The sequence below is a fragment of the Chiroxiphia lanceolata genome, chromosome 4, assembly GCF_009829145.1.
Source record: "Chiroxiphia lanceolata isolate bChiLan1 chromosome 4, bChiLan1.pri, whole genome shotgun sequence".
Taxonomy (NCBI): Eukaryota; Metazoa; Chordata; class Aves; order Passeriformes; family Pipridae; genus Chiroxiphia; species Chiroxiphia lanceolata.
Genome location: NC_045640.1, coordinates 41,462,883 through 41,480,414, shown reverse-complemented (window position 1 = coordinate 41,480,414; position 17,532 = coordinate 41,462,883). Strand labels below are relative to the sequence as shown.

Sequence of the window (17,532 nt, the reverse complement as noted above, 5' to 3'; positions counted from 1 at the left end):
TCTTTAGCCTTCCCACAAGAACAGATTTTTTAATGCACTGAGATGAATTTTTTTAATTGTGACTGTCAAAGGGGTAGAGGAAATAATTTTGGAGATAGTATCAGTAAATGACAATGATTTTTTCCTTTGTAAAATTCACACAGCCTCAAAATTGTACAGAAACAACAAATACATGCTAGGCCTCTTGGACTCTTGCAATTTTTTAATATGGTCTATGAAAGAGGCATAAAGGGCACTCTTTCTAAATCCATATAAGGTTTGATAATGTATTTCAATATGCATCTCAGTAAGAGCCCAGGGATTTCATTAATAGTAACAAGCAGTAGATCTTCACACAATCCAGTAATTAAACATTGGAACTCTGCCAGAGAAATTAGTCAATGTTAAAGGTTAATGTTCAATGGATATTGAAAGAAATGCAAATGGTGAAATTAATGAAATAAAACACTTTTATCATGTGCTGTTAAATATCCCTTCTTTAGTTTGGGGGAGCATGTCACAGAAATATTGATATTTTTATTCTTCTACAGGCATCAGTTGCTTTTGAAGGAGACATGACCATTTTTATGTCCACCTTTTTTAGGTGGAGATAGATGTGAAGCTCTTACATTTGAATTTCATTATTGCTTTCTCATTGTTCAACACTGGCAAAACAGAAAAACAATTCCAATAGCAGCACAATTTTTTCACTTTTAGGAGCAGAGTGAATAATACTAACTTCTGTCATATTGCAGCATCCTTTAACACCAAAAATATAGTGTATACCTTATTTTATATCATACTCAGCCTCATATAAAGGTATTATGCTTACAGCTATAGCAAGAAGTAAACTTCATTAGAATTACAAACATATTTGCATGCTACTTAATATTAATATTTTATACTCTTAAATGTTTATTTAAAAGTTGTATCCACTACTCGGTATAGCAACAAGCAAATTCAAGTAACTGCTGTGTGTTCAAAAACTGAGTGATGAAGAGTGGAATTTCACAATTTGCATTTTCAAAACAATGCACCTGAAAAAGATAAACTAAAACCCACACAAGAATAACATCTGCTAGAAAAAAAAAGAAACAAAGAAATCTTGACAAGAGAAGAGCAACTTATTTTGCCAACTTACATTTTTGCACCCTATGGATCTCTAAAATACTGATTAGGCCCAGGTTGGCTTATTTTACAAGATCTGACAAGAACACAACTCATGGCAGTATGAAAAGTTAATTTTCTTTGTTAATGTGCTCATTGCTACTGCAAGGGGTGAGATAAATGAATCAGGGAAAACGAATTAAAAAAAAAAAGGTACTTCAGGTAAGTCCAAGTATATTTAGCTTTTCTCCCCCCTCTATTCACACGTGGGTATGTATTTTAGAGACACACTTTCAACAAATCTTGGTTAAGGAATATTGTTATGAACATGCTTACTTACCCTGTTTACTTCCATGCATTGGAAAAGATGCTTTTCTACATCACTAAAATGGTTAGATTTCTCTTCTTAACTCACCAAGCATTAACTAGTATGATTACCATCTCACAACCAAGATGACTACTCAGGTAAGAAAGAGTTGAGTGCACCATCAAAATCAACCACGAAACTTTAATCACTGAACCTTCTACAACTGATTTTTATGCATACTGGTTTTGCCCAAACCTATTCTAATCTGAATGTTAGATAACATTTTGCAAATCAGAACAAAAATTTTTCTAATGTGTAGCATTTAAGCTTTAATTACAAATGAGGTTCATTTAAAAACATATTCATCTTAAAAACAGCACATCTGTGAGTTGAAGTACATAAAAATTTATGCATGGCTGGCGAGGTGAAAGGTTAAAGAATATAAAATTGTTTTAAAAATCTTTCCCTCCTCCCTCTTTCTCCCACGACATCTATGCTGTCCATTTCTGAGGTTCTGAAATTTGAAAGACCAAATCCTGCAAAAACTTCTTCCTAACTGAAAAGACCTTTAGGTTTGGGGAAGAAAAATTTGCACACCTGAGAATGTATTACATGATGGGACATGGAAGAAAACAGTAAGGACAATGTAACATATATATTCTGAATGTGATTTTCAAGTTCAAAATGTACGGAAAGGTTTTAATTTCTACTATTTAAAACAAGAACCTAGAAAAAATCTGAAAACTTATACCTAAACATCAATTAAATTTTTCAAAAAACTTTTTTTAAGCAAAAGAACTCAAAAATTACTGGACTTTTATTTAAAAATAAATTTATTTTTTCCACAGCAAAGCAAAATTCATTTTTAGTTCAGTTTAGTGAGCCTTACACAATACAAAAATACATGTTTCCAAGAAAACAGCAGTTGCCTGAATGTCAAAAACAGCTTCATGGTTGTGAATGTTTCATAGCAGCAATCTCTTGATAGCATAGGTTTTACTGAGGATTATAAAGCAGTTTCAACTACACTGCTTCCATTAATATAACTATCTCAGGCCATCCAAATCTTGAGGCAGTGACTGGAAGGCTATTAGAGAAAACTAATAACCTTTCTTGAGCAGACATGTTATTCACAGGCATCCTTCTGAATCTATTTTTTTTTTGTATTGTCTTGAAGATTACCTACAGATCAAATGCATTGGAATACATTTGGTTTTCACTCTCAGGTTTCTAAACCATGTGTTTAAAAAGCCATCATTTCTTAGTCTTGGGTCTTGGACTTCATTTAGCAATAGGGTTGAAGGGCAAAGTAGTGAATGTGTAATTGTCCTGGGTTTCAGTTTCACACTGCTGACTCCCTTGCACACCCCATGGATGGAAAAAAAATTATGTAAAATGTATTTTCTCTCCTCATTCTTTATCACAGCACAGGAAACTTAATTCTTGTGGCTGATATGGAAATATTTGCACTTTCCCAAAGTATATATAAATTTTTGAAATAATAATGCTAATCATGTGAAAAATAATATTAATATTATTATTAATAATAATAGTAGCAAAAATAATCATCATCTTGTCCTTGAAGCAGCTTCAGATGGCTAATGGAATAATGTAAACACTCAACTAATACATGAAGTGGTTACATTTCTTGGTGGCTGGAATCAGTCCAAGATAATTGAATGGTTTATGAAATGTTTCTTCATAACTAAAACAAAAACTGCAAAACTTTACATTACTCCTTTGTATCACAAGGATTCTCAGTTTTCTTATCTCATGTTTTTTATTTATAAAACTTATCTTCTGCCTAGAATCTGTAATCAGACAGAAAAAGCAGAGAAATATATCATGAAGCATGGCATCAGAGATTTCATAGTTTACAGACCTCATTACAAGGAGATTCAAAGCACTCATAGTGATTTTTTTTTTAATTAAAGTACATTCTGAACCCCAAAACACATTTTCAATGCAGACATTTTGTAAGTCACTTCTGAATTCACGGATACATAGATATGCACAAACATATCCTCTCATTCTGAGAGGCCTTTATGCAGTTAATTGCCTCCCAAAAATAAATACAGAGATAACCAAACCATGTTGAATTCTCTCATGTACAAAACTAAATTGCTTTCAATTAGTTTTTTTATCTGCAAGAAACCAATTGTTTTACTAACCACTTTGAATTCAGAATAAATATACAAAATTGCTGCACTAATTGCACATCTCATGCATCTGAGAAGCTGATAAGCAATGCATTTTCCATGGCAGGCACAGACTGACCAAAGCATTAACTCATGCTACTGTAATCCACATTGTTTAGAAGGTATCTCTTTGCAAATGGTTCTTCAAATGCTAAAAACTAAGTTGAAAAATATAAAAAACAACCTACCTACACCTAACCTCTATCATATTAATAAATTCCGAAGAAATTGTGGGTGGTAGACAAGATCTTTATGCCAGTTTAAATTCAGGGCAGTGTATTCATGACTTTATGCAGAAAGAGCCATGTACCAGTCTCTCCTGCAGCCCCATACAACTTGCAATCACAGTATTTTCCACACTTCAGTGACAGAAAGGACACTGTGGAGCAGCAACACGATGCTGCAGTGGTTTAAGAATGCAGTGATTCACCTTGTTTCCTCTTTCTAAAAAAAACTACCAATAACATCTGAACACGGGATAGAAGATAATAATGTAAGTAGTTACTTATGTCACAAAAGCGGATTTTTAAAATAATGCTGCATATCTTTCATATCTGAACTCACTAAGAAAACTCATGTAAAAAGATATTTTTTTTTCTTAAGAAGAACAGACCATACTTTCAAGATGGTACTGGAGTTTGCATTTCTTGATTCAACCCTATGTACAGACATGGAATACATGAAAGCTCTTTGTACATGTTAAACAAAAATCTTTTAGGTGACTTGTAGCATTAAAGCCAAATTTTACTGTTACACCTCGCAGAATTCTTTGTCTTTTAATCACTTTTTTTGGAGCCATGGAAAAAAGGTTTTCCAAAAACCACATTTATATTGATCATGTTATACTGTATATGCTCTGTGTCTATGCTGAGAAAGAAAATACGATCAACATTCAAGATCAAGCAGGAAAAATTAAAGTTCCAGTGATTAAAATACTGAAATCAGAAGCAAGATGACTATTTGTGATTCCTGTCAATGATGGTGCATGTAAAAACTAATTTTTTTGGTTCCTTAGAACAAATCTTCAAAAACACCAGATTAATGATGGATGCTCCAATTTTTTTTACATTGTATCTTAAACATACTTGCCTGATAAAAGGGTAGGCACCCACGGAATACTACAAACAATGCACTTAGTTGGAAGACTCAACACAGTGAATGCTCAGCTAATTGATACTGCTTAATACATAAGCCAAGGTGAACTGTGGATATGGTGTGATAAAGCATTTGGAAACAAATAAAATTTCTTTTGGAGAACAAGTAAACTCATAGTTGTAAAAGATACTTACCAATGTGGAGTTGACACCTGTATTTATATAGAATTCACTTTTTATCCTATTTTTCCTCCATTATCTCCCTCATTTTATTTTCATTCTCCTTTACAGAACAAAAAAGAAGTTCAGCCTAAATCACCGTCTCATTGTTTCAAAAAGTTCCAGTGTAAGACCTTGATTTCAGTAACCACAGATAATTTGATGCCATCTAAATTAGATCTTGCACCTAAAATCACACTTTAATAAATCATCAACTCACGAGATGCATCGCTTCAGATATTCTAAACTTATACTTTCTATTGGTGCCTCTAAAAGTCAGCCCATTTTTATTGAAATCCCAAAACAATTACTTAAAAGCAAATTTTACATTTACACTTTTGGAAAACACCTCTTTTGACTACAGACCAGGATTTTCAGATAGGCAGCATCATTAGACATTTAAAGTACTGGGAGATTACCACTTCTTTAAAATGACATGACTATCTTGAATTGGCTATCCACAAGATAAGATCCTCAGGATTTCATAACCTCAGTTTTAAATAAAATGGCCTGAACCCACAACAGCAACAAAGCCGAAGGGAAATTACACTTAGACTGTATAAAATACTCAATCCATTTCATACTACTGTATTTCTACATGCATAATTATTGATATTTTGACAATTTAGTAATTATCTATGCAATTATAAAATAATTTAAATTTATTAATAGAATTGCTCATTTTTCTGCATTTTGTTTTTATCAGCTGTTATTAACATTTCATGAGCATTAATATTTATAGAATACAAAGATTACACTAAGCAATTAGCACATGCTGAAATAATATTATCCAGAGAAAGCAAACATCAAATATGATTGAATAAATGCAAGTTTCCATAATATAAAAATTAATTCAATTATTTCAGCATCAGGAACTACTGTAGTCTAAATTAGTGTCACTTACCAAGAAGAGCATATGCCTAAATCTGAATAGGTAAAATTATATTTCTTCACTAAACATGAAGTCTGAGTCTACAGTTTTCATGTACCACACTCCAGTTTATCAACAGAGTACCTTGGGAGCCCTCAGAAGCATCTGTACTGCCACTGTGGTCTTCATCTACAGTGAGTTTGTCATTAGATGGACCAACATCAACATGCTTCCTGTTCAATCATCTTGTTACTTTAAATTTCACTGCACATGAATTTACTCTGCTTACCTTCAAATTTACACTAGTTAGAGCCTGCACTCAACAGCTACTCTGTGAAATACAAGGAGCAGCTACTTCGGGTTTGAAGATTTTTCTACTATTTGCTTGTTTTGAGGGGGTTCTTTGTCTAGGGAAAACACAAGTTCAAATTAATAGCCTTTTCAGTAAATGAGCTTTTTTTCCAATCACTTTTCTTCCAAAATACACCTTTCCCCTCATTTAGGCATTTCCCTTATATATTTCTTCCAATGGTTGTACTGAAAACACAAACTGTGGACTGATTGGCAAAAAAGATTGCCCCCAATAGACTCTTGTCTGGGACTCCAAACACTTTGAGGACCCAAACTATACCCAGGAAGAGTAAAATGGGATTGCATGGAATGAATCCAATCTTCTACATCCTTCAATTTATTTTTTTACCCTTGGTATTTGTTCCTTCATATTTTTGACCCTTTTTTAATATTTCAAACATAGGAAGGAAAGGGAAGCAAAATTGCTATAAGCTACCTGATTAATTTATATGGAAGGAATACAAGTTCTTAGAAAAATGACATAATCATTTTAAATTCAAATATTTTATAGCCAACTACATTTTCAAGTAAGAATTTTTAACATGGTTTTTTCATACGCATTTTAGAAACCTAATCTTAAAACAAACAAAATCAAAGCCTTCCCAGAACTGCTTTTAGTATCTTAGTAAATATTAAAGAAGAATAGTCCAAACAGACAGAAACGTTAGTTGTTTGGGGAAACTTTTAATTTTGGCAGTGTTAGGTTTATGGCTGGACTCAATGACCTTAAAGGTCTTTTCCAACCCAAATGATCCTATGACTCTAAATGAAAAAAACAAACAAACATATGTGTAGGATGAAAATATCTCTCTCACAGCAGAAAAAAAGGTGCAGTATTCTAATTTAGTTATAAAACTCAAAATACATTTATTATCACATTTACATACTGTTAGAATGAGGCATTTATAGCCTGAAAAATAAAAGTGTAGACTACACACATGAGCATACCCCACTGCAACTTAGAACATGTTTCTTGTGCTACAATAAATACCACATTAAAGCTAAGAATAACAAACACCTCCCAAAATTTAACTGGATCATTTCTGCGTAAGTGGAAAATAAAGGTAAAACAAGACCTCCACTTTGTAGTATCAATACATCTGAAGTCAATTTTAGTTTACTTTTCATCTTTTTCTGTCAGATCATGATTATACTGCACATCATAAAATTTTGTTTCTCCAAAACAACAAAAAAGAGAAAAAGTCACAAGAAAAAAATCACTATTTTTCTCCCCATCCATCATGAAAAGAACTAGTGTTTAACTTTTGGATATAAAAATCCTAAAACTATTTGGTGCCTCTCCTCTTAATGTAAGGTGGCCAAACCTAAGATCTATATACAATACCTTATAAAAAACCAATACCTCAGTTATAGAAATTACAACCTATGTGGTTAAGAAGTAAATAGGGTCAATGCAGATTGAAAAAGAGAAAAAAATTGAAATATGAGACACAGAAATAGCAAACAGATGCTTTATCAAAAAAAAATAGATCTTCACAAAGAATGAAATACAAACACTTCTATTTAAACAATGCTTAATCATTACACAAATCATAGTCAACTAATCTGGTACAGAAGTTGTACCATTCGTGCCATTGATTTTTTCAAAAGAATTAGCAGGGCAAGAAAATCTAGGACGTATTTCCTTTAGAAATAGGAAAGAACCCTACATGCACAAAAAATCAGAGACAGAAAAAAAGCTAAGACAAATATTGTGGGTAAATGTTTCCACCCCACATTTCAAGGATCACAGACGTGGGATTCCTGTAACCCTAAACAAAATCACATAGCAGCCTAGGACATGTTATTGGCAAGAGTATGCTCTTTACCTTCAGTCTAAATTTCCCCTTCTTAATCTTGTTCTATTACTCCCATCTCATACTTTATGAAAGGTCAAGGGGGAGGGAATATAAGATTAACCCCAGATGTAATTAGCCTAACAAGGTCACATGCAGTTTTCTTTCTCTGTAAAAAGAGTCAACAGAAGTCATATGGCCAGTATCCACATATGGTCATCCTTGACCACATAGCCATTTTAATTAAATTGACAGGACTGGCATTTCCAAGACCGAGATTTGAACTAACACCTCTGAGCTTGCAGCAGGGTACCTGGTGGAAGCTGTTATCTCCTGTGGAACGAACACTAAACTGCAGCCTATCTGTTCATTCATTTCAAGAAAGAAATCAGGTTTTCTGCCATACTTTATCCTCCTCCCTTGTATTAATTATCCAGAGTTTTTTAATCCTTCCACTATCTACCAGGATAGGTCTAACACCTTTATCTCTACAGGATTTAAGCACCTTACAATTTTAAGTGAAATTTCATCCTGAGTGGTCATTAGTTCACACTAATGAGGCTGAAATAATATAGTAGAAATGGCTTTCACAAACTCACATAGAAGTTACATAAAACACAAGTCAGTGCTTTAACCTACATGATGATTCTTTTTCTGCTTCAGTTCAGCACTCCAGCACTTTCTGTTGCTGTTCCTTGTTTAAAGGAGACACCACAATTCCAGTTGCAATGGCAAGTATTCAGTGACACTGCCAACTGGAAAACAGAGAGACAACATTAGATTTCAGAATCTTCCCACTGAGTATTTTTGGAAGAATCCACTTATAAAGGTTATCTTTTATTTGAAGGTCTGATTTCTCCCCAGACCTTCTCCTACCTCAGTCCTCCAACAAAATCTCACAAAAAGGGAAACTCATACATGCTGCAGATTGCAAGAGGCCCTACTTAATCTTTCATGCTACAGCACCTCTCTATTAGGTAAGAGGAAGAACAACAGAGAACTGCAATGACGACTCAGGCTGTCTCTACCCAGCCTAGGTGCTCACAAGACACCCCTGCTATGCTGCAGGAAAATCAGCCCACAGCTTGGTTGGAAGATGGAGCTGAAAGTGGGCAGAAATGGCTCCACAACACTTTGATGTAGCATTGCACTGGAAGAACAGCCAGCTGCAGAAGTGTGGTGCACTGTGTAGCCTCCTGTGACACAAAACCAACACCAAAGCCTTTTTAGTGCTGGGGAGACTTTTAGTGAGGATAGAAAAGAAGAAGAATACATTAGGAATGCATCTAGGGAGACACAGAGCTCCCTGTAGCTTTACTACTTTATTCCTCTTCCAGCCGTGTGTGTAGCAAAACTTATGTGCTCACATGAATGCACGAAATGGTCTGTGTGCATGTACAACTCTAGTTTCCTCTAAAGTATAAATTTTGGATTATATTTTGCAGTAATAATTACTTTGCAAACCACTTCACAGTGAGGAAGAATCGTGTTGCAGAAACTGCACAAACTTATATGATTAGTACAATTTAAACTAGTAAGGTTGAAATATATACATATACAATGCACAAACTTACATGCACATACTTCCCCCTGAGCATGCAAATGATAGACAGCAAAATACTTTACAAAAATTAGGAATCCTCAGGAATGGGAATAAGTAAACTTGCAATTCAACTTAAACATTTAGTATTACCTTGAGACTTTAAATAAGATAAAGTTGCATTATCATCTACCACTACCTTTTTTTTTTAACATGATGGGCTTTCAAAGCTCTCCTTGCTGGTATTACTTTGGCAATAAATGAAAGAGCAGAGACATTTCTTTGATGCTTCCTGTCTTGACTTCCCCACTATAGTGAAGGTGTTCGGTTAATGATGGAACTGAAGGCTTCACTGAGCTAGAATGAGAATAACCCATTTCACCTTATAAAAAACTTAGGTTAATTACTTGGCCCTGTCTGATTTTCTCATTTTCTAGAACTCACTTCCCAGACAGAAAACAGGTGATCTGCCAATCCCCTCTTTGCTTCAGTATCTATAACCCAGCATCATACAACCTGGAGTTTTAAACACTTTAAACTAAATCTAAGATTTTATGAACGTATCAAAAATTGCTAGAAAAAGAATTTCTTGCACTTTCAGTCAAAACTCATGTGAACAAGTCTAATGTATTCAGACATAACCCTCCTCTCCAAAAATTAAAAAAAAAAAAAAAAAAAAGATTTTAAATTCTACACTGAAATGACACTTTTTCCTAAGTGAAACAGACTAAGGAGACAGTTTTAACTATACAGAAAAAAAACAAATTATGAATAATTTATATGAAATAGATTTGAAAGAGTCTTGAGAACACATGTTGCTATGAGAAACAAGATGCATGAAATGTTCCGAGGAAAGAATAAAGGATTGTATACAATCTATTCAAACAGTAACACAGATATTTAACAAATATTTTGTGTTGATGTCCTCTTACAGTAATTTTACCTACAGAAAAAAATTTCTTGCAAATTTCACTGATAGTAAATGCAGAAATCTAATACCTAGAAAACATAAATATAATTTTAGCTATAAAGCTAAGTAAAACATTACAATATAGTATGATCAACAAAAACAATAACAGTTTTTGTTATAACAATAGTAATAACAACAATAATAAAAACTTATTGTCTTATTGATGCCAGCATTCAGGTAACCTTTATTTTTCTTCTCCAATATTTATTTTTGTGTCTACAAATGCAAAGTAATATTAATTTTCTGTGTGGCCTTCGTTTTTGGTCAGAAAAAGTGAAATGAAAATTCTTTAAGTGAGGACTGTCATTTTAAGCCTGTGACAGGGAAAGCCTAACTGAAATCACTGCTCAAATAAGAAAAAACTTGACCACATCTGCCCTGCTCTTAAATAATTAAATGATGCTGATAAGCACTGGGGAAGAAACTGAGCGCTGGGGGAGACTTACCCAAAAGCTTTGGGCCTACATCTACCCTGCTCTAATTGTTTCTGTATGAATAGGGAAGAAACACAAATGAACTCTTAACAACTTTACATTCGTGGTGAGAACACAGAAGGTGATGGTAACCAAGGTTACAACTGCTAATTGGCTTTAAATATAAGGAAAATCAACAAGATTGGCCTGGGGTGGCATGGCTTCTGAGGCCACTGACAGCTTAGGCTGATCCTGTAAATTAGAAAGCAATAAATAGTTAAAACAATTGCCCTGTGGGGCAGCATACAGCATTGTGCAGAAGGATGTGGAACATCTACATTACAAGGAACAGTTTCCATAACTTTAACATAAACAGATATTAAGGGACATCATATAATTCATTATACTGGGTGAATAATAATGCACTTTTTAAAATCACATTTCTCTGTTAAATCTCTCCCACAGTTTCATTCACAGATACACATTGTTTGGTTACTATTAAAGTCACTACTAGATTTCTAATAGCACTGTCTATAGAAAATTTTGTAGGAATAATATTGTGGATTTCCTAGCTGGTTCTACAACCTGATTAATAAAATCTACTTAATAGGTATACAAATAAGAAAATAATTCAGATGAAACCAACTCCATATTCTTAGATAACTACTCTTTTCTTACATCTAGTTTTTGAGTACTAAATTACACAGTTTTTCTATAACAAATTAAAATACACATTTTAAACATCCCCTCTCTCCCTGTCAGATTAAAAATTCAAGGCTTACACTGCTAAGGGAAACCTAGATGGACCCTATGTCATAGAATTTTCACCAAGGAATTACATTACCTTGAGGGAAATCAGGCAGCCAAAGACCTCAAACTTAGATCAGATCTTTCTTGTTCTGAAATTAAATTTGGGGGTTTATATAAAGATCATAGATTTAAGGAATCATTTGGGTTTGATGGGACCTTTAAAGATCATCTAGTGATACATCATACCTACACTATTCAGAACTTTCTCATAGTTAGCATAACTTACAGTTAAACCCCAGCTTCTCAGTTTATCATCACTGGAGGAAAACCTGTACTGGTTTTGGCCGGAATAAAGTTAAATTTCATCATAGTAGCTAGGGCTATGTTTTGGATTTTTCCTGGAAAGAGTGTTGATAACACAGGGTCATTTCAGTTATTGCTAAGCAAGGTTTACATCAAGGCCTTTTCTGCTCCTCATCCCATCCCACCAGCAAGGAAGCTGGGACGGAACACAGCCAGGACAGCTGAACACCACTGACCAAAGGGATAAATCCTACCCTATGGTGTCATGTCATAAAGCTGAAAGAAGAAGGAGGAGGAAGAAGAAACATTCAGAGTGGTGTTTGCCTTCCCAAGTAACCATTTTGCATGACGGAGCCTGGTTTTGCTGGAGATGGCTGAACACCTGCCTGGCCATGGGCAGCAGTGAATAAATTCCTCATTTTGCTTGCATTTGTGGCTTTTGCCTTGCCTATTAAACTGTCTTTCTCTTAACCCATGATTTTTCTCACTTTTCTGCTCTGCTTCTCTTCCCCATCCCACAGAGGGTGAGTGAGAAAGTGGCCGTGGGGAGGGAAATGGTGTAACTGATTTGATCAAACTCTTTAAATATTTTAATGAGTCAATTTCTTTTGTATTTTTCCTGTGCTGCTGTTCAGTATTCCATTTACCCATGTAATGGAAAAAACAATTTGTTAATGATCATAACCTGCTTCCTACTCCACAAACTTCCTTCTTCCACTAAGAGAGAAAAATATTTCTTTCCATCAATTGGACTGGGAAGCCTGCCATGTGAAAAAAGGTTGAAAGAACGGGGTTTGTTCAACCTTGAGAAATGTAAGCTTAGGGGAGACCTCATCATTATGTTCCAGTATTTCAAAGGTGGCTACAAAGAGGATGAAGACTCCCTTTTAACGAGGAGTCACAAGGAAAAGGCAAGAGGTAATGGGCACAAGCTACTCTTGGGGCCACTCAGATGAGATTCAAGAGGAAAATGTTTTGTAATGAGAACAATGAGCCTTTGAAACAATCTCTGGAAACTTTAAAGATTTGTGTGGACAGAGTGCTGGGCCATCTCATCTAGACTGTGATTATGCCAAGAAAGGACCAGATGATCCTTGAGAGTCCTTCCAATCTATTCTATGATTTTATGAAAAATTAATGAGACTTCTTTGTAATTTTCTTTGCATTTACCTTTGGAAAAGTGGGATTGTGAAATACCCATTTTAGGGATTATTTTTAAATGGAAAGTCTTTTTAAAAGCCTTAGCTGAATCAGGTCCACAGGGGAGCTGTGAGAAATGAAAGGTTAATTCAGAAAGAAGGGACTTGAACAGCTCATCAGAAGTGGATTTGCACCTTTAGAACAAATAATTTGTTATATTTTTTTACTTTCTGCTGTTTCATTACGTTTGCTTTTCCAGTGCTAAAGTCTGTATCTTCACTCAAAACCTAATGGCAAAATTTCAATACTGAAAGGCAAAGAGTACTAAGCAAAATCAAAATTGATTTGAAACAAGATTTCAGATTAAAAATATTCACAAGTAAAATAAGGAATTTCAGTCAACAGCCTGCAAGTTGCAGAGACATTGAAAGCAAAAGCTTATACTGAATATCATTTACTTCAGAAGTGAGGGAAAGAAAAAGTAATGGTTAAAGGAGTAGGAAGTAAAGAAAATGAAAAGGAAAGCTTGGCAGGCATCAAGAGATATTACCATTTTATTTCCTGTTGAGAAGATTATAATTCTATAGACATTAAGGGACACACAATATCTTCCTCAGCTGTTTATATCTCTGGCTTTCTTACACACTTCATCAACTAAGCAGCAGTCTATATAGCTTCACGTAAACTTATTTTTGAACAAGTTTTAGTATTAATAAGGTTAAAAGATACTAACCTTATGGATTCAACAATTCTGAACTATATTGCCAGTTCATCATTTCTAAATTCCATCTGATACATTGAAATGCTTATCTCTGGAATATCAAACCAAATTAAATGTGGACTAGCAGTCAAGCAGAAATCAAAATATGCAAATTTCCACATATCTCAATTCCTTAATGATACCTCATATTACTAGTAATACCTAAATAGTAAAAGTAATTAAATGTGAAACTAAAATTGTAATAGTAATTAAATGTGGGCGTAATGTACATGAAATTTATTTTTTCATAGAATTACTGCTTTTTAATTTCACAGAATCACAGGATATGCCAAGTTGGAAGGGATCCACAAGAACCATCAAGTCCAACTCTTAGCCCAGCACAGGACCATCCCCAAGAGTCAAACCATGTGCCTGAGAGCACTGTCCAAACACTTCTTGAACTCTGTCAGGCTTGGTGCTGTGACCACTTCCCTGGGGAGCCTGTTCCAGTGCCCAACCACCCTCTGGGTGAAGAACCTCTTTCTAATTGGCAACCTGAACCTCCACTGACACAACTTCAGGCCATTTCCTTGGGTCCTGTCACTGATCACCACAGAGAAGAGATCAGTGCCTGCCCTCTTCTTCCGCTCAGTAAGAGGGCTCCTCCTACGGCTTCTCCTCAAGGCCCTTCACCATCTTTGTTGCCCTTCTTTGGACACTTTCTAAGAGCTTAATATCTTTCTTATATTGTGGTGCCCCAAAACTGCACAATATTCAAGGTGAGGCCACACCAGTGCAGAGCAGAGCAGGACAATCCCCTCCTTTGATCGACTGGTGATGCTTTGCCTCATGCCCCCCAGGACACAGTTGGCCCTCCTGGCTGCCAGGGCACTGCTGACTCATATTCAACTTCCCATTGACCAGGACCCACAGGTCCCTTTCCATAGCACTGCTTTCCAACATCTTATTTTCCAGTCTGTAGGTACATCCAGACCTGCCCCACCCCAGGTGTGGAATTTGGCACTTCCTCTTGTTGAACTTCATATGGTTGGTGATTGTCCAGTCCTCTAATTTGTTGAGATCTCTCTGCAGGGCCTCCCTGTCTTCGAGGGAGTCAACACCTCCCAGTTTTGTGTCATCTGCAAACTATTCCTTCCAGTCCTGTGTCATTTATAAAGATGTTCAAGAGGACAGGGCCCAAGATGGAGCCCTGTGGAACCCCACTAGTGACAAGATACTAGTCTGACATCACCCCATTCACTATTACCCTCTGTGCTTGACCCGTGAGCCAATTGCTCACCCACCACATGATGTGTTTATCCAGCTACGCTGGACAGTTTGTCCAGAAGGATCCTGTGAGAGACAGTATCAAAAGCTTTACTGAAATCCAAAAAGATTACAGCAACTGGCTTCCCTTGATCAGCTAGGTGGGTTACCTTGTCATAAAAGGGAATCAGGTTGGATAAGCAGGACTTTTCCCTCATAAGGCCATGTTGGCTGTGACCAATGACTGCGTTGTCTTTCAGGTGAACCTTTCTCTTAAAGTATTCTAGATGAAAGTGAGCTATACTAACAATCTAGGATATATAGTAAACTATAAAATCTTCCACTTTTAATGCTACCTTTTTGTGTTCTCTTCTGTAGCAGAAACTTACATTCTATATAATTCACCATTGAACGCAATAATTTTGCCACATTAAGTATGGGGGTTTTTTCACCAAAATTTCAACAACTTTCAAGCAGACTGCTGTCTCTTTATTTATAACTCTTTGGAATACCACATTTCATCAGTGCTTAGGAATAATTATTCACCTTTCAGCTTAGATGTCATCCTGGCCATGTTTCAACAATTGGAGGGTAGTACTTCCTGACCACTCATGCTTCTTAGGATAGAAAAATATAGTGCCTATTTTACACTTACTAATCAAATTGGAGTAGGCATATTTAACTGAATATGTTTCAAATAATCAGTCTTGCTGTAGTATGAAAAAGTCAGTTGAATTAAAACAAGTAGACAAGTAAACAATTTTTTTCTCTTAGATGCAAGGCAGTTTGAAGCCTTTACATACAAGTATCAGTTCTTACTCACCTGCGGAGGTCTACTGAGGCAAGTGGTTTTATTTTAATGAGCAAAAACTGCAGAGTTAAAATTCTTATCAATTAGTAACTTTACTGAATTTCATATGATTCACATTAACTTCACTATGTAAACTGTCAACTTTACATTGCCTGAACATCTACTGTCACTAGCTTTGCACGCTATCTCAACCATCACTTGCAACACCATGTTTAAGATATGAAAATAATTTTAAAATTCAGCCGTCTAACACAAGTTTAGACATAATGTACTTTGTTCCTGTTACAGCCAGGAACAAAGAGCAAATGAGGTACCTTTAGATATTGTCCATCTGTATTCATCAGGGACCAAATGCCATAGCACTGATTAAAATCACAAAGAATGTAAGTAATCCATATTAGGTCATCTCCCGCTTAAAGACTTTACCATTCACAAAACACCAATATTGATTTATAGATGGCATGCAAGTCAGAATGGACCATGCATAACAAAAAAGGTGAAAAAAAAGCAAATGGAAAGAGTAAATACCTATAATATCAAAGGGTTTCACACACTAAGGCAATGCGAGCAATGGCAAACAGTACAATTTTTAAAATAAATTAAATGTAACACCTCTGAAGTTAATCTGAACATGCCACCATCATGAAATGCAACTTTTCACTCACCAAAGAAGAGTTATGTGAAGCATCACCTGAGACCTCGGGTGTTCTTGTGCTGTTTGGAAGTCTGTGAGGGTTACGAGCTATCGCTTGGCACCAGCCCAACATTTTCTCCTTCCACTTATCCCTTCTCAATTTCTGAAATTCTGAAAATAATTTAGATTCCCTGAAACATTGACACTTTGAAATCATTGTGTGCATGTCTCTGGATGCATGCCTTTAACAACAACATTTTAAGTTATATCTGAACAAGTTAATAAACATATTTTTAAAATAACATCTGAAGAGTGATACCCTGCAGGTTAGAAAAGAGCTGTGCACTTGCAGCACACTTTACATGCATTAATACCATTTCAGTGTCAGCAAATGCAGTGCCTTCTTTCCCTGTTAAATCTTTCTCAAGTTGTCACTTTAATTTAAAAAGTGTTATTTTAGAGGGATTTTATTACAAAATAACTGTGAGACTAGCACCATCCTGAAAAACATAGCATTTGGATGCAAACCCCTACATTCCCTGAAATAACTAGAAATAGCCCTAAAGCAGTAGCAAATATTAAGCGCAAATCAACAGTGTAAGAACATACAAACATGTATTTATGCCCAGACACACTAGAATACCTGGCTCATCTTGAAGTGTTTCATTAGAATGCACTGTAAATAGCAAAAAGTAATGTACACACAACAGCAATAAATGCTATGTGACAACTGTAAATTGCATGCAAACTTATTTTTTAGTTTGTAACAATAAAAAAATACCTTCTAAATAACACTAACACCTTTGGGAAATGCACTACTAAAGTGTGGGCTTAGAGTGTAAGAAGCCTTCGTAAACATGTTTAAAAGTTCACAATCTAATTTTTCCCACTTGAAATTGGTAATGGAAGTATTCAGTACAAAACTTTGCTAATTAATTACAAAGAATAACTTTGGGCTATTTTATTCTCCACAACCTCTGAAGCAATTTCTAATCTGGTTGTTTATAATGCTTTTAATTTAAAACTTGTTACTCTGTACCATCATAAAACATAATAAACAAAAAGATTAACCTACCAGATTGA

At 35.2% G+C, this 17,532-nt stretch overlaps 1 protein-coding gene across 7 annotated transcripts in view; it reads right to left on the bottom strand.

Annotated features, from left to right (window-relative positions):
• The window catches only part of MARCHF1 (membrane associated ring-CH-type finger 1), a 228,733-nt gene that overhangs the window by 74,775 nt on the left and 136,426 nt on the right, over positions 1–17,532 (bottom strand). For 5 of the 7 annotated variants that reach the window (XM_032686030.1, XM_032686036.1, XM_032686031.1 and 2 more), the window contains one exon: positions 16,481–16,620. The exons of the other annotated variants lie outside the window; for them this stretch is intronic. In XM_032686030.1, coding sequence (XP_032541921.1) covers positions 16,481–16,582 — 102 coding nt within the window. In that variant the 5' untranslated portion in view covers positions 16,583–16,620. The remainder of the gene's footprint in view (positions 1–16,480; positions 16,621–17,532) is intronic. 7 annotated transcript variants of the gene reach the window in all.